This window comes from Littorina saxatilis, linkage group LG3, assembly GCF_037325665.1.
Source record: "Littorina saxatilis isolate snail1 linkage group LG3, US_GU_Lsax_2.0, whole genome shotgun sequence".
In the NCBI taxonomy this organism is placed as follows: Eukaryota; Metazoa; Mollusca; class Gastropoda; order Littorinimorpha; family Littorinidae; genus Littorina; species Littorina saxatilis.
The window spans coordinates 65,973,476-65,991,977 of record NC_090247.1 but is presented as its reverse complement, the minus strand read 5'-3'; the positions used below and the strand labels follow the sequence as shown (position 1 = coordinate 65,991,977).

Here is an 18,502-nt window from a genome sequence, read left to right as displayed (position 1 = left end):
TAGCTGTCAAACTCACAGGATGAAACTGAACGCAATGCCATTTTTCAGCAAGACCGTATACTCGTAGCATCGTCAGTCCACCGCTCATGGCAATGGCAGTGAAATTGACAAGAAGAGCGGGGTAGTAGTTGCGCTAAGAAGGATAGCACGCTTTTCTGTACCTCTCTTTGTTTTAACTTTATGAGCGTGTTTTTAATCCAAACATATCATATCTATATGTTTTTGGAATCAGGAACCGACAAGGAATAAGATGAAAGTGTTTTTAAATTGATTAGGACAATTTAATTTTGATAATAATTTTTATATATTTAATTTTCAGAGCTTGTTTTTAATCCGAATATAACATATTTATATGTTTTTGGAATCAGCAAATGATGGAAAATAAGATAAACGTAAATTTGGATCGTTTTATAAATTTTTATTTTTTTTTACAATTTTCAGATTTTTAATGACCAAAGTCATCAATTAATTTTTAAGCCACCAAGCTGAAATGCAATACCGAAGTCCGGGCTTCGTCGAAGATTACTTGACCAAAATTTCAACCAATTTGGTTGAAAAATGAGGGCGTGACAGTGCCGCCTCAACTTTCACGAAAAGCCGGATATGACGTCATCAAAGACATTTATCAAAAAAATGAAAAAAACGTTCGGGGATTTCATACCCAGGAACTCTCATGTCAAATTTCATAAAGATCGGTCCAGTAGTTTAGTCTGAATCGCTCTACACACACACACACACAGACACACAGACACACGCACATACACCACGACCCTCGTTTCGATTCCCCCTCGATGTTAAAATATTTAGTCAAAACTTGACTAAATATAAAAAGCTATAGTGCCTTAACCCCTTTGTGAATACACATTAGCACACAAGACCAAATAGGCATGGCAAAGATCCTCTCATCCACGTCAGAGTTCAATGGCTTATAGAAACACAAAAATCCAGCATGCATCCCCAAATATGTAGTATGACAGCCTACATGGTGAGAAAAAAACAGCCATAAGGTCAAACACCACAATTATGCAAAACACATGGTTATGTGGAAATCGCAGTCCACAAACGTATAAAAAGTAGAAGAATAAACAGTGATAGGCTTTATGCTTGCTTGCTCATTCACTCACAAGCAATCCTTCCCCAAGTTAACTTACCCCTAGATCGGCTTGACATTGCCTTTTCGACCTCAGTTGATGGACCGCCTGAAAAGAACACAGACAATTGTTGAACAGTACAACACCAACAGATCTAGAGGCCAAGTTTGTTGGAGCAGTAGTGGGTATATATGCTTCAAGGTTTGTCAATTCTGTAGAAAGAATCAAATTCCATGTTTAATATAGTGGCAGGGTGGGGGTGGGCATGACAAATTCCATGTTTATTATAGTGGCAGGGTGGGGGTGGGCATGACAAATTCCATGTTTAATATAGTGGCAGGATGGGGGTGGGCATGACAAATTCCATGTTTAATATAGTGGCAGGGTGGGGGTGGGCATGACAAATTCCATGTTTAATATAGTGGCAGGGTGGGGGTGGGCATGACAAATTCCATGTTTAATATAGTGGCAGGGTGGGGGTGGGCATGACAAATTCCATGTTTAATAATTTATAGTGGCAGGATGGGGGTGGGCATGACAAAAGAAGAAGAAAATGGGGAAGGGAAGGGGAATAAGAGATTAAGGGTAACGTGGGCTCGTCAGATAAAACAAAGGAAGACAACAGGAGACAACAATTGGTTCCCCTTGAATTCTCCGAAGGATTGGAAAGGAGAAGCATGCCCTTCAACGTTTGACATTTGGGAGAAATAGAGTTAGATCCATTGAAAGCTTCAATATCCCTCAAACAAGTGCTTTTGTTTTTGTCTTTCTGTTTTGTTTGTTTGCCCCCCCCCCCCCCCCCCCACCACCACCACCATGACCCAACCCCCATCACCCACACTTGCATGCCAAATTTATGTTCCCTTCCCCTCCTCACAAGAAAAACAACACCCAAACACCCTCTTCATGCTCCCAAACCTCCTCCCACCCTCTTCATGCTCCCAAACCTCCTCCCACCCTCTTCATGCTCCCAAACCTCCTCCCACCCTCTTCATGCTCCCAAACCTCCTCCCACCCTCTTCATGCTCCCAAACCTCCTCCCACCCTCTTCATGCTCCCAAACCTCCTCCCACCCTCTTCATGCTCCCAAACCTCCTCCCACCCTCTTCATGCTCCCAAACCTCCTCCCACCCTCTTCATGCTCCCAAACCTCCTCCCACCCTCTTCATGCTCCCAAACCTCCTCCCACCCTCTTCATGCTCCCAAACCTCCTCCCACCCTCTTCATGCTCCCAAACCTCCTCCCCCCAACCGCGCCCACACAACCCCAGAAAAAAAAACATTTGTACATTCACCAAACTCACCCCTCAGTCTCAGAACCAGGTGCAGATCGCTTTCATCAGTGATGTTGTAGTCTGACAACAATAGCTCATCATCGTCCAGCTGCTTTCCCGCAAAGACGATACGCTGCTGATCGGGAGGGATGCCCTCCTTGTCCTGGATCTGGTGCTTTAGCTCGGCCACCGTCTGACTTACTGCAGAGTTCAGCGTCACAGTTTTCCCCGTCAGTGTCTTCACAAATAGGCTGACTTTAGGCTCTTCTTGCTGAAAGGTGAAGTAGAGTGACTGTGTGATTTGAATGTATATATATATACTGACCTCGGCATTGGACTGGGGTGTACAAAGCTGAAACTGGACCCCCCCCCCCCCCTCTTCAACAACCCCCACTTCCAAAACTTGTTTGTGATTTCCACCTCAGCTGGCTTCCACCCAGTAACATAATCAAGATTTCTCATTTCTGCTTCTTAAGAATGTATATATATGCCACCTCCTCATGTCTTTCTAATGTGCTTTTGTTAGTTCTGCTTCTCATTTTCTGTGTCTATCCCAGACTTCAACATCTCTCTCTCAGTCTCTCTCCCTCCCGCCCCAGTCTATCTCTCTCTCTCTCTCTCTGTCTCTCTCTGTGTCTCTCTCCCTCCCGCCCCAGTCTTTGTCTCTGTCTCTCCCTCACGCAAACATGCACACCAAAACATATTCAAACACACTAGCACAGAGACATTTTTGTCTCTCTCTCTCTCTCTCTCTCTCTCTCTCTCTCTCTCTCTCTATCCCCTTACACGCCAATCCCGCCCTGCCACCCACTGCCTTAACCTCTCACCCCTTGACAGACCATCAACACATTCTTTCAAATTCAAATCAATGCTGCCAGTTTCCACACCTCTTTATCCTGTGCAGACCAACCGATGTAGTCCAGAATGTCAACGGCCTCTGCCTTCACCAGTTCAGCGATGGAGGGTCCCTTCCTCTGGCTCATGTCTTCATCCTGTTTAGAGAGACAACAACTTCACAACTCAAGCGTCAGTCAGACTTTTGGGGTACAGTCGAACCCCCATTTTAAGACCTTAAAAAATCTGAGAAAATCAGGTCTTATAAAGGAGAGAGTCTTAAAATGGGGGAAAACTTAATCTGAACAAGAGGCGAAGCCTTCAAGGCTCACGTAAGAAATCGACAAACAGTAACACAAACTCAATCACTCCGTCACACATACAAACACACACACACAGTAAGCATAGGTGAAACTGTGCAAGAAAGCGAGACACTAGATCTGCCAACTAGTCTCGGCCCGCTCACAATAACAATGACCGAGACTTTCAGTAATTCCTTCGCGTGACGTCTAACCCTCTTACGTCATAATGTGACGTCTTCAAATGTTAAAGTTTCTATCACACACGTCAAACACTTTTGACCGAGACGTAATCTTCTTATGCGAGCTTTATCCATAGACTCGGAAATGTTAAAGTTTCTATCACACACACACACACACACACACGCACGCACAGACAGACAAAAGTTAGCGTCGCAAAGGTTACACTTACGTGAGCCAAAAATGAAGGTCGGGGGATTCGACTGTATTTTGGAGTGGAAGTCTTTTTCTTCTTCTTAACCCTGAGGCTGGTTGTCACGACATATGTCGACCTACTTTACGTATACTGTCACGTGGTTGTCACGACATATGTCGACCTACTTTACGTATACTGTCACCTGGTTGTCACGACATATGTCGACCTACTTTACGTATACTGTCACCTGGTTGTCACGACATATGTCGACCTACTTTACGTATACTGTCACCTGGTTGTCACGACATATGTCGCGCTACTGGCTCAGTCTGTTTGGTCGGTTTCGATTACCTCCCATGGATGCGAAAACCTACATGACCGTTTTTCTTTATTTTTCTCTCTGTTAATTCACCAGTGGCTATGTAACATGTGTTACAGAATTGCACCAGTGTAAGGGTTAACTTCTTTTTCTAAAACAAGATGACAATGAAAATGAACTCATCAGATACAACATGGAAGAAAAAAAATAGGAGCCGTTTTGAGGGGAGTCTTTGTCTTTGGGAGAAAAAATAGGAGCCGTTTTGAGGGGAGTCTTTGTCTTTGGAAGAAAAAAATAGGAGCCGTTTTGAGGGGAGTCTGTCTTTGGAAGAAAAAAATAGGAGCCGTTTTGAGGGGAGTCTGTCTTTGGGAGAAAAAATTAGGAGCCGTTTTGAGGGGAGTTTTTGTCTTTGGGAGAAAAAATCAGGAGCCGTTTTGAGGGGAGTCTTTGTCTTTGGGAGAAAAAATAGGAGCCGTTTTGAAGGGAGTCTTTGTCTTTGGGAGAAAAAATTAGGAGCCGTTTTGAGGGGAGTTTTTGTCTTTGGGAGAAAAAATCAGGAGCCGTTTTGAGGGGAGTCTTTGTCTTTGGGAGAAAAAATAGGAGCTGTTTTGAGGGGAGTCTTCATCTTTGGAAGAAAAAAATAGGAGCCGTTTTGAGGGGAGTCTTTGTCTTTGGAAGAAAAAAATAGGAGCCGTTTTGAGGGGAGTCTTTGTCTTTGGAAGAAAAAAATAAGTAAAAAGAAGGTGATAAAGAGAGAGAATAAAGAAAATAAATTGTTAGCGGTACTTAGTTCCTTAGACCTTCTTTTTTAGTGTAATGTCATCTTCTTAACTTATTTTCTTCTTACTCTCTGTCAACTCTCGATCCTTTTTACGTCAATTTCCATCATTTCTTGGCTAACAAAGACTTCCATTAAAACCGGTCCTATTTTTGTTCCGTGTTTGTATCTGCAGGTGAGTAAATTTTTTATTGTTATCTTGTTTGAGTTCTTCTTTTTCTGTTTTATTGCTGATGTTTGTTCCTTTGTTTGTTGTTTGTTTCTGTTTCAGGAGCATAGCACATGTATTTGTATTGAACAAATTTAACTTGGTGTGAGGTTTGTCTCAATTCATCTCAAGTTTTCATTGTTCTTTCAGTATGTGATGTCACTTTCCCATGGTTAAAAACAATGACCAAGCAACACACCTTGTCTCGTTTCTCGATGGCGACAAAGGAAGTGAACGGGGTCACGATGGAATATTGCTTGCTGAGCTCAATCACATCCTGTTTCTCGTTCATTTTTGCAATCTGTAAACAAAAAAAAGTCAGTATGTCATTATTTATGTTAACATGCAGCCAAAATGGCTAATATCATAACATACTCCAGACTGGCGTGTAGCCTAGCGGCTAGGACGTCAACCTTTCGAGTAGAAGGTTTTGGGGTTTTCTCTTCTTCTTTTTTGTTCATGGGCTAAACTTGCACGTTCACTCATGTTTTCGCATGAGTGGGTTGTTACGTGTATGACCATTTTTACCTTGTCATTCAGGCAGCCATACGCCGCTTTCAGGGGAAACATGCTTGGTATTTTCGTTTTCCTATAACCCACCGAACTCTGACATGGGTTACAGGATCTTTGCTGTCCGCACTTGGTCTTGTGCTTGCGTGTACACACGAAGGGGGATAAGCCACTAGCAGGTCTGCACTTAAGTCGACCTGGGAGATCAGACAAATCTCCAGACTTAACCCACAAGGCTGCCGCGGCTGGGATTTGAACTCACGACCTTCCCATTAGGAGGCCGATGTCTTATCCACTAGGCCACTGTGCCCGTCGTTTTAGGGTTTGAATCCAGCTTGCTCCTGGTGGGTCGAGATTTATCCAGTCTCCCAGGTCAACTAATGTGCTGACCTGCTAGTGCCTTTTCCTCCTTAGAGTGTGCATGCAAGCACAAGACTAGTACACACAAAAAAGGATCATGTAATTTATGTCAGATTTTTGTGGGTCTTAGAAACATCCAAACTCCCAGCATGCAGCCCCAACAATTGGAATACGGCTTTCAGAAAGCGGGCTAAACGGATTTCATGAGAAGGACATACTGTACACATAAGCAAACATTTCCGCAGGACAGAGCAGAAAACCGTAGTTACCTCATGATGAGTGCGATCGTCCGAGAGAAGCCCGGCCTCCCAGTCTTGAATGATTGCTCGTGCCGTCAAGCGGTGAACAATCTGCATTTGCACAAAAAAGACTGTAAATGTAAGAGAAAAAAACATATATTCACACTTACTAGTCTCTCTCTCCTTCTCTCTCTCTCTGATACAGAGACAAACACACAGGCACATAAGTACGCACACACACACACAAACACACACATGCAAGCACGCACGCACACACACACACACACACACACACGCAAGCACGCACGCACACACACACACACACACACACATACACACACACACATGCACACATGCACGCACGCATGCACTCACACACACTAACACACGCACTGAAGCTGACCTGTCCAGTGGTAATGGCCAGATCAGACGTGGACACCACCGTCGACACTTCCTGACCTCCGACAACTGCGGATAAGAATGCCTGAAACACAGCACACAAAAGTTGACCTATTTCAGGTCAAAGTTGCAGTGTGTAGAATGCACACATTGCGTAAACAAATTCAAAGCTGTATCTCTGGTGCTTATCAATTCATCTTTGTAAAATGTTGCATAATATGTAAATAATACCTAAGATGAGCTTTCATGTACCGTATTTGACGGACTACAAGCCGCGACTTTTTTTTTTTTAAATCGCATTGCGGCTTATAAAAAGATGCGGCTAAAACGTTACCTAAACTTGAATAGCATTCACTAATGGAAGTCGCCGCGGATTTTCATTTCACTCGATTAGCGATTACCGGTACTTTATTAGCTCTCTACTCAAGACTCGGCGCTTTTCTCTTTCTTTCGCGAATCTTCATTTGTCAACAAGTCGTCGTGACAAGATAGCGTACAGAGAAACACCGGATGTATCAGGATCTCGCGCGCGCAAGATTTCGGTTTTTTGTGTCTCGCGATAGTTGGAGGAGCGAGAGCCGCCATGTTGTGTTTTCGTCTGCTCCTAATGTGTGCTAAAGTCGTAAATCATCCCAAAAAAGCTTATTCCGGGCGGAACTGCATGTGTGTGTTGGTTACAAATTGTGTGTGTGATATTTTTCTTCAAACTTTATCACTTTTCTTCTTTGATTCACTTGTTTATTCTCGGAGCTGATTTCGCAAAATACCGTACTTTCGTTTGCCTGGTTGTTTTGATTGATTGACACGATCTGATTATATTTTTTTCAACGGCGGCTAATATATATGACGCGGCCTATACGTGGCTCGTCCCAATTTTTTTTTTAAAGTCGGGGGTGCGGCTAATAAAACGGTGCGTCTTGTAATCCGTCAAATACGGTACAGATTTTGCATAAAATGTTTGTTCTAAATCAATAAATGTTTAATTAATCTTCTTCTTGTCATTCGCTGTTAGATCGTCAGTCCGGACTGCAGGGATGTTTAATTATTGACACCAACAAAAAAGTTCAAGTGATATTCAAATGATACAAATAATGAACTTATCTTTAAATCGTGGGGTGAAACTCGCTTGCAAGATGCCGGCGAGGTAATGAATGAAACGTTTTGTTTTGTCAATAATTAAACGTTCCGATAACGAATAATTCTTGTTTTTTATTCTGAATTTTGGAACGTTAGCAGTCCAGACCTGTTTACCCCCATAAGTGTTTTGGAGTAATGCTCAGGCCCAAAAATAGTAATCCTGGCACAAAAATAGTAATCATCCAGCATTCGTCGCCAATTACAACGCACAGGACAACTGTGTCTGCGAAACGCAATCATGCACATATATCCATCATTCACAAACAAAACACATCAGTCAGCTTTTGTAGTCATCATAATTTCAAAGAAGATCACATCAAAAGCACATGCATCACTGATTCTTTTTCTTTTGCTCGTAGTAGGCCTCTTTCAGTGTGTCAAGCGCTTCTCTACTGTACTTGCGCTTGCCGAATGAGTGAGGGCGAGACTTCACCACTAGAAGGCTCTCCAGCGTCTCATCAGACAGACATGATCTCTGGTCAGTCCTGTGCTTTTTCACCCCATTTTGCCATTGAAAAAAAAACAATGCCAAATTAATTTAAATTTTTTTTTTTTTTTTAAACTTTTTATTTATTTATGAAAATCGTAGTCTTGACACAGATAGCGGAATGGCGTATTTTTTGCAGAAAATCGTAATAAATTACGCCAAAATCGTAAGGGTAAACAGGTCTGGCAGTCTATCTGTTTTTGGATTCCTGAACTACTGACAAAATACATACCATGGTGCAGTTTGGATTCCTGAACTACTGACAAAATACCTACCATGGTGCAGTTTGGATTCCTGAACTACTGACAAAATACCTACCATGGTGCAGTTTGGATTCCTGAACTACTGACAAAATACATACCATGGTGCAGTTTGGCACAAAACCATAGATGACCTGTCGTGTGCCGTTGAACAAGGCAGTGATGCATCGTGGGGCTTGCACGGGTGGGGTAGCATTGTCGTCATACTGTCGCCACTCCACCGCGACAGACGTCAGTCCTGGTTCACTGGCTTTCCCCAACTGACGTTTGACCTTCTCCTCCCATTTGGACTTGACCTTGGCGTCAAAGAATTCAAACGATCCGGCAGAGACACGAGCGAGTGCTTTCAGCGTGTAGACGTTGCAAGTAGAGCTAGAACAGACAGACATTGGTGTGCTGTTACAGGTGCACTTTGAGAGGCGAGAGAAAGGGTGCGAGAGGGAGAAAGAGGGAGAGAGAGAGAAAGAGAGAGATATGGAGAGAGAGAAAAAGAGTGTGCGCGCGCAGGCATGTGGGTTTGAATGTGTGACGGGCGCAGTGACCGGGTGGTAAGACGTCAGCCTTCTAATCGGGAGGTCGTGAGTTCGAATCCCGGTCGCTGTCGCCTGGTGGGTTAAGAGTGGAGATTTTTCCGATCTCCCAGGTCAACTTATGTGCAGACCTGCTAGTGACTTTACCCCCTTTATGTGTACATGCAAGCACAAGACCAAGTGCGCACAGAAAAGATCCTGTAATCCATGTCAGAGTTCGGTGGGTTATGGAAACACGAAAATACCCAGCATGCCTACTCCACGAAAGCAGAGTGAAGCTGACTATGCTCTCAGAGTATAGTTTGGGGAACCCAAATGGGCAAACAAGCTTACACGTAACCAGAAAATTCTGGAACGCTGAAGAAGAAAAAGAATGTGTGTGAAAATGGGAACAATAGCTCAACATGACTCCAAAAGTAAAGACACAGGTGTGCTGAAAGTTCCTTCTGGCGTCAAGAAGCAAGTATAATGCATACTTGGGGCGGGGATATAGCTCAGTTGGTAGCGCGCTGGATTTGTATTCAGTTGGCCGCTGTCAGCGTGAGTTCGATCCCAGGTTCGGCGGAAATTTATTTCAGAGTCAAATTTGTGTGCAGACTCTCTTCGGTGTCCGAACTCCCCCCCGTGTACACTACATTGGGTGTGCACGTTAAAGATCCCACGATTGACAAAAGGGTCTTTCCTGGCAAAAATTGCTTAGGCACAGTTAATAATTGTCTACCTATACCCGTGTGACTTGGAATAATAGGCCGTGAAAGGTAAATATGCGCCGAAATGGCTGCAATCTACTGGCCGTATATAATTTCATCTAACACGGCATCACTGCAGAGCGCCTAGAACTGTACCCACGGAATATGCGCGATATAAGCGTCATTGATTGATTGATTGATACTTCAATGTTAAAGATTTAAATAAAAAGAAAACACACCAGTAACCAGGTTAGGTATGTTCATATCTCTAATCAATATTTCGGCACGTTACTGCCTTCTTTGGGATGGTAAGCTTATGGAAAGAATGGAATGACGGCATTTAATGTTAAAGGTGTATGAGAGAGAGAAAACAAATATACAAAAGATACAAAAAAGCGGTCAAACACTAACCTGATGCCTATAAATTGAAGTCACAACTGTACTGATAGTTCAAGAAGCAAGTATAAGGCATGCTTTAATTTTAAAGAAATGAGAGAAAAAAATCCCAAAATTGAAAAGATGCAAAAAAACACGCTCAAACGTCACTAACCTGACTCCAAAAGTGAAGACGCGAGTGTGCTGATTGTTCTTCCTGGCATCAGTCAGCACAGACGTCTCGTTGTTCAGGTGGCCGTCCGACACGAGGAGAACGTTTCTCGTGGCACCCTCTGCTGGGGGCAGCAAGAAGTATGCGTGCAGGGGACGAAACACCTCTGTGTTCCCCATGTCTGCTGGCGCCATCTGCACAGGTAAAAATGGTTAACGAGGAACCAAGACCATCTTCATGAATGAATGTTGCACAACTTTTGAACAAGTTCTTGAAATTCTCTGAAAGTGCACTTTGAGTAACTTTAGTATGTGGTCACAATATTCTAAAAGTTTGAAAGCAGCCCATGCATTCATTGCTTTAAGATGGCAATTTTTTGTGTGTGTAAACGCTTTCCATGCGAATGACACATCAAAAATAAGCAAATATATAGTCACACCAAAAGAACCTGCACTGGACTGGTAATTGAAAGGTCGTTCTTCTGGTATGTGAAAACAACCCTTATTTTTGACAAATACAGGTATATATCAACAGATCATGCTGATAATTACCTGAATGAACTTTTGAGCCTTGGTAAGGTTGTCCTCAGATCTCACTTGGCTGCTTGGGAACAACTCTGTGTAACCTGCACATCAGAGATGCTTTATCAGTATATAGCTGTTACAAAGACACACAGCAATGTGTTTGCCTAGTACAGAGGAAACCTAAAAAAAATCGTGAGAAAACAGGGTCTTAAAATGGAGGAAGTCTTAAATTGTGGGTAAAATTAGAGGTTGTGAACAGAAGATCTGAGAAAACAGGGTCTTAAAATGGAGGAAGTCTTAAATTGGGGGTCTTAAAAAGCAGGCCCCACTGTAATAGTGCCCCACCCAACCTTTCATGGGGAAGGTAAGGCAAAAAAAAAAAAAATTGTCTGTTTCTGGTCACCCGACCGACCCTAAATTTCGGCGCCGACCCTAAACTTTTTTTTTTCCAAACTCAAAAAAATTTGGGTGAGAAAATGAACAACAAAAACGTGTGAAAACGAAAGTCCGCTGACGATTTGTAAATGTGTTGAGTGTCTTGTCTCTATGTATAGTGAATCCAGTCTGTTTGCGCGATTTTTAAAGTTAGTTTTATTGGTCTACATTTGGGGTAAAAAAAAATTATAAAAAAATATAAAAAAATCCCTACCTACCGACCCTATTTTTTTTAGCCATGTTACCAGAAACAGAAATTTTTTTTTTTTGGGCCTAAGAGGTTCCAATCCTGCTGGATGGTGGGTGAAGGACACTTGCCCAAACCACAGGAAGGTCATGAGTGCTCTATCTAACTTTTAAATATTTAAGCTTCATATAGGTCATGTATTCATGGAGGCCATGCAGCTTCGGTTTATATCTTTCTTGACCTCATTTTCCCCGTTTTCATTTGATTGTTTGTTTTTCACATAGCAACTAAGAGTCAGGGAAAAAGTTAAGATTAAGTCAGAAAAAGATGAGGTGGAGAGAGGAGGAAGATGGGGACGTCTGCATGAACGCTCACCCACAAACAAAAGATTTATCCCCGAAAAATGTAGACTGAATGGCAGACGAAATGCTGCCATAAATGTAAAAAAAACACCTGCTCATGCTAAACACGAGCTTTCATGGCAATCGCGGCCAACAAATCAGAAAACAAGTTGCGTAAAGCAAATTTACTACATTTAGTCAATCTGTCGAACTCACCGAATGAAATTGAACGCACTGCATTGTTTTCACCAAGTCAATATAGCTTTGTCGATTCCCTGCAGCAAGGAAATCGATCGCTATCACTTTCATGTGACAAGAAAGAAAAGGAAGAAAAAGAAACAAAAAGTTTTAACAAATAATTCTCATAGAAACTCTGGACTTACGAGTGCCGAACAGCACGACGTTAAAGGTCCAGGCTGGGTCCATGTTGAGCAGAGTGAGTAACGCAACTTTCTTTGCACTCTGCAGCGTCGCCCCCTGCATGGAGTTGGACACGTCCAGCAAGACGATGACCTCCGTCGTGGCCTCTGACCCCACCTCAAACTCTGGGTAAAAGGTCAGCATGCAAGCCTAAAACAAAACATGAAAAACTTTGAGTTAAGATCAGCGTGAGAGCCTGAAAACCAATGCATACACGTGCACATGCATGCTCGCGGGCACACACACACAAACACACACACACGCACGCACGCACCCACCCACACACACACACACACACGCACACACACACACACACACACACACACGCACACACACACACACACACACACACACACACACACACACACACACACACACACACACACACACACACACAAGAAAATCGATAACCACAGTCCCTTGGGTGGTCGTTACAGACAAGTTCTGCTGTCCTATGGTGAGACAATTCTGTCTGATTCTAAGAGTATCTTAAAGCTAACTATGCATGAGTACCGCTACACTGGCTCAACCCCCTCCCCTTGCCCTCCCCTCCCCTCCCCTCCCCTCCCTCCTGCAGGTGGTAAACTTCAACTTTGCTGCAAATTGTACTTCTTTGTATATTATCTCTCACCCCCTCCCCCTCCTGAGCCATTGTATGGATGGTGCTTCGAGCTGTGGAGAAGCACTATATAGATGTTCTATTATTATTAAACTTCCACTCACTTGATGGTCTGGTATTTTCGGATCTTTCTCCACCCACATGCGGGGAACGTGGATCTCGGCCAATCCGATCAGCAGCTGAAATCCGTCACCGATGTCCTGGCCATCTCGCAGTTCCACCACAGCTTTGGATGCTGTTTGCTGAAATGTGACATCAAACTGTGCAGTGAATCTGTACTTGTATAACCAAATTACTAAAACAAATCCAGCGATGGAAAAGCTACCAAGTCCTGAAGAGCTTTCATCATTACAATGGATGCGGTTTGCTGAAATGTCACATCAAAGTGCAGTGAATCTGTACTTGTATAACCAAATTACTAAAACAAATCCAGCGATGGAAAAGCTACCAAGTCCTGAAGAGCTTTCATCATTACAATGGATGCGGTTTGCTGAAATGTCACATCAAAGTGCAGTGAATCTGCATTTTGTTTGTTTGTTTGTTTGCTTAACGCCCAGCCGACCACGAAGGGCCATATCAGGGCGGTGCTGCTTTGACATATAACGTGCGCCACACACAAGACACAAGTCGCAGCACAGGCTTCATGTCTCACCCAGTCACATTATTCTGACACCGGACCAACCAGTCCTAGCACTAACCCCATAATGCCAGACGCCAGGCCGAGCAGCCACTAGATTGCCAATTTTAAAGTCTTAGGTATGACCCGGCCGGGGTTCGAACCCACGACCTCCCGATCACGGGGCGGACGCCTTACCACTAGGCCAACCGTGCCGGTTGTGAATCTGCATGTACACATGTTGTTTAAGAAAGAAGAAAGCAATGACAGAATGCCTCCTCAGTCCTCACTACAGTGGCACCCGGCTTTTACGACCTACAAAAATCTGCGAAAATTAGGTCTTAAAAAGGGGGGAGTCACACAAAGCAATGAGCTACAGGACAGCATTTTTCTTCTTAAAGTACTTAAATCTAAATTTAGAATGAGAAGTAACCGTCATTAAAAAATCATTCCGATGAAATAGCCCTTGCTTCCCTGATGATATTTATTTGATCAAACCAGACTAATTAGTACTAATTCCATTCAACATTACTTGGGACACAAACTTAATCCAAGTCAACAAAAAAAAGTTATCAAATCAAAACAAATTAAATAAATATATGTTACCTTGACCTTGACAGGGTGTGAAGGACACTCAAGGCTCTTGATGTCAAAGGGCATCTCCACAGCAACCTGAAGACTAGTTTGTCCACTCTTCACTTTGTGAGTCTCCAGATTGTCCTAGGTGATAGAAAGGCATAACAGATAGAAGTACGTATCTCTTTGGGTAGACAATTATGAAAAACTAACTGCAGAATTACAGACACACATTCACACAGACTTTACTCTCATAAATCCCACCACCACCACCACCCCCCCCCCCCCCCAAAAAAAAAAAAAAAAAAAAAAAAAAAACACAAAGAAACAACATGTCGCTGTCCACAGACAACATAAAACACATTGATTCTGCGGCACCTGCGGGCTTTCACGGGTCACCTGTCTGACCCACTCCAGTTTGCTTACCAAGCCAACAGGTCCGTCGATGATGCCGTCGCCATGGGTCTTCATTTTGTCTTGCAGCACCTTGAGAACCCTCGCACCTACGCTAGAATGTTGTTCATTGATTATTCCTCCGCATTCAACACGATCATCCCTCACAAGCTCCTCCACAAACTGATTGGTCTCGATGTCCCTCTCTCTCTCTGCCACTGGCTTCTAGACTTCTTGCTTGACCGTCCTCAGGTCGTCCGACTCAACAACTCACTCTCTGCCTCACTCACTCTAAACACTGGTGCCCCGCAGGGCTGTGTTCTGTCCCCTCTACTCTTCACCCTTTTCACCAACGACTGCACCTCCGCTCACCCATCCACATACATAATCAAATTCTCAGACGACACCACCATTGAAGGCCTGATTTCTGACTCCAATGAGGACGCTTACCGGGGGGAGGTTCAAAGAGTGGTTGAGTGGTGCTCTGAAAATGATCTCGAGCTAAACGTTCTTAAAACAAAAGAAGTCGTTATCGACCCTCGACGAAAGAAAGACCCCATCTTGCCCCTTGAAATAAATGGGGAAGCTGTAGAACAGGTCTCTTCATTCAAATTTCTCGGCACACTGATCTCTGAAGACCTGAAATGGGACGGGAACACCACGTCCATCATTAAGAAGTGCCAGCAGCGGCTGCACTTCCTGAGACAGTTGCGCAAGTTCCGTATGTCACAGCAAATCATGGCGCAGTTCTATCGCGCAGTCGTTGAGAGCACCCTGTGTTTTTCTATCACGGTCTGGTATGGCAGCACCACTGAGAAAGAGAAACAGCTACTGGAGAGCATTGTGCGGACAGCCTCCAAAATCGCGGGCTGTGACTTCCCTTCCGTTGCCTCTATCTTTGAGTTGCGCTCAGGTCGAAAAGCAGGAAAGATTGTTCGCGACCCCTCCCACCCGGCAAACCACTTCTTCGAGCCTCTTCCATCTGGTAGGCGCTACAGAGCTTTGAAAGCCAGAACTAGTCGCTTTCGCTCTAGCTTCATCCCCCATGCTGTACTGACAACTCCTGTAGTGAAGACGTTGTAATATACTGTAGTTATAGGATTGGGGGGGGGGGGGGGGGGGTTCTTTTGTTACTTAGTCCTTTCACTGCATTCCATTACTGTTCTCATAACTTGTGATAGTGGAAATATGTGCAATGTGGAATGGTCCTTATTTTTTAGGTGCTGGAGTAGTTCTGTGATGGTAGTAGTTTTGTGCAATGCGACTCTAAGTTCAGGTGCTTAAGTGGATCTGTGATAGTCTGTTAATACTGTTGTTTTAAACTGTCTAGATCATGATTATATAATTTTATGTGATGATCTGACTAAATGATAATAATTACATGTACTACTTACTTTTAAATGGATTATAAATTTTAGGTATTGTTCTAGTATTCACTAATGTTGTATTGATATTACTGGCACCCCTTTTAAACTGATATGGTTTTTACGTTTACAAGGCGACGATGTGAATTTGTGATGTAGATATGTGGCTGGTTATGTGTGAGAATGTAAATAATTGTGTGTGTGTGTGTGTGTGTGTGTGTGTGTTGGGTTTGTTTGTGTGTGTGTGTGTGTGTGTGTGTGTGTGTGTGTGTGTGAGTTGTGTCTGTGTGTGCATGACAGTGCAATGTACGTATGTATGCATGCATGGTGATGTGTGTCTGCATATGTGTCTGGTTGGTTTTTATTTTATTTTTACCGTGCCGTGCCAAGATGAAATCCTTTTGCAAAATTGGTGAATAAATATCTTGTATCTTGTATCTTGTACTACAGACACTTTTTTTGTAAACCAACATAATCAACTTTAGAGAACAAATTCCCTGAAAAGCGGCGTATGGCTGCCTGAATGGCGGGGTAAAAACAGTCATACACGTAAAAACCCACTCGAGCAAAAACATGAGTGAACGTGGAAGTTTCAGCCCATGAACGAAGACGAAGAAGAGAAAAAATAATGTCAAGGTCAAAGAGGTCAAGGTCACCAACCTGTGTCTTTTCATTGGCCGCCGAGTCCTCTTTCCATGGCGCCACGCTCCCAGGCAAGCGGAAACTGATGAGCTCTGCGTCGACGTGCAGCTCGGCCACGTAGGTGATCTTGATGAGCACTGTGGCTTTGGGAGGCAGGTTGCCCACGCTCACCGTAAACACATCCTGCAAGCAGGCACACGGTCAACGTTGGCACACACGCACTCCTTTTTTTAAGACTACTGAAAATCTTCGATAGTCAGGTCTTAACAAGAGGGAGTTTTAACAAAGGAATTAAATTCACAAACCTTAATAACAAAATATCTGAAGAAAACAATCAAGAAACAGTCCATGAATTATTTCCTTTTTTTGAGACTTGATTCTAGATCATTAGCTATTTCTCTGTTCGAGATTTTGTAAGAAAAAACAAGTCGCGTAAGGCGAAAATACAACATTTAGTCAAGCTGTCGAACTCACAGAATGAAGCTGAACGCACTGCAATTTTTCAGCAAGACCGTATACTCGTAGTATCGTCAGTCCATCGCTTGTGGCAAAGGCAGTGAAATTGACAAGAAGAGCGGGGTAGTAGCACGCTTTTCTGTACCTCTCTTCGTTTTAACTTTCTGAGCGTGTTTTTAATCCAAACATATCATATCTATATGTTTTTGGAATCAGGAACCGACAAGGAATAAGATGAAAGTGTTTTTAAATTGATTTCGAAAATTTAATTTTGATCATAATTTTTATATTTTTAATTTTCAGAGCTTGTTTTTAATCCAAATATAACATATTTATATGTTTTTGGAATCAGGAAATGATGAAGAATAAGATGAACGTAAATTTGGATCGTTTTATAATTATTTGTTTTTTTTTACAATTTTCAGATTCTTAATGACCAAAGTCATTAATTAATTTTTAAGCCACCAAGCTGAAATGCAATACTGAAGTCCGGCCTTCGTCGAAGATTGCTTGGCCAAAATTTCAATCAATTTGATTGAAAAATGAGGGTGTGACAGTGCCGCCTCAACTTTTACAAAAAGCCGGATATGACGTCATGAAAGACATTTATCGAAAAAATGAAAAAAACGTCCGGGGATATCATTCCCAGGAACTCTCATGTAAAATTTCATAAAGATCGGTCCAGTAGTTTAGTCTGAATCGCTCTACACACACACACGCACAGACAGACAGACAGACAGACAGACACACACACACACACACACACACATACACCACGACCCTCGTCTCGATTCCCCCTCTATGTTAAAACATTTAGTCAAAACTTGACTAAATGTAAAAAGAAGAAGTTAATGTGCAAACAAACCTAGGGACAACCTAAAAAGCTTTTGAAAATAATTAACCAACAAACTAACCAACTCAACAACCCAACGTGCAACCAAAAGGTGCTTATCCCTCTAGAGAGACTTACAACTTACAATACAATGCTCGCTTTTTTGCCTGTGCTGCAAGCAGCTTGGCTAGTCAGCGGTGAAGGCTGAAAGCGAGGGGTGACAAGCACATGCATTCTGCCAACATGCTACAGATGCATCACACAACCATTTGTTGGGCAGATTCAGACTGTACTTACAGGCGTCTCTTCATCCTGATCCATAAGGTACGCCCCGTGGCCCCGACTGATTCAGACTATACTTATAGGCCCTGACTGATTCAGACTATGCTTATAGGCCCCGACTGATTCAGACTATACTTATAGGCCCTGACTGATTCAGACTATGCTTATAGGCCCCGACTGATTCAGACTATACTTATAGGCCCTGACTGATTCAGACTATATACTTACAGGCCCTGACTGATTCAGACTATATACTTACAGGCCCTGACTGATTCAGACTATACGTATAGGCCCTGACTGATTCAGACTATATACTTACAGGCCCTGACATATTCAGGCTATACTTACAGGCCCTGACTGATTCAGACTGTACTTACAGGCGTCTCTTCATCCTGATCCATAAGGTACGCCCCGTGGCCCCTACTGATTCAGACTATACTTATAGGCGTCTCTTCATCCTGATCCATAAGGTACGTCCC

The 18,502-nt window shown here is 43.1% G+C and overlaps 1 protein-coding gene across 1 annotated transcript in view; it reads right to left on the bottom strand.

Annotated features, from left to right (window-relative positions):
* LOC138963012 (protein mono-ADP-ribosyltransferase PARP4-like) overlaps positions 1-18,502 on the bottom strand; it is a 34,864-nt gene that overhangs the window by 1,007 nt on the left and 15,355 nt on the right. The window contains exons 16-28 of the mRNA XM_070334985.1: positions 16,472-16,636; positions 14,085-14,198; positions 12,967-13,104; positions 12,207-12,393; positions 10,888-10,961; positions 10,340-10,530; positions 8,672-8,942; positions 6,691-6,771; positions 6,318-6,398; positions 5,378-5,479; positions 3,252-3,356; positions 2,395-2,635; positions 1,152-1,199 (exon numbers count right to left, since the gene is read on the bottom strand). Coding sequence (XP_070191086.1) covers positions 1,152-1,199; positions 2,395-2,635; positions 3,252-3,356; positions 5,378-5,479; positions 6,318-6,398; positions 6,691-6,771; positions 8,672-8,942; positions 10,340-10,530; positions 10,888-10,961; positions 12,207-12,393; positions 12,967-13,104; positions 14,085-14,198; positions 16,472-16,636 — 1,798 coding nt within the window. The remainder of the gene's footprint in view (positions 1-1,151; positions 1,200-2,394; positions 2,636-3,251; positions 3,357-5,377; positions 5,480-6,317; positions 6,399-6,690; positions 6,772-8,671; positions 8,943-10,339; positions 10,531-10,887; positions 10,962-12,206; positions 12,394-12,966; positions 13,105-14,084; positions 14,199-16,471; positions 16,637-18,502) is intronic.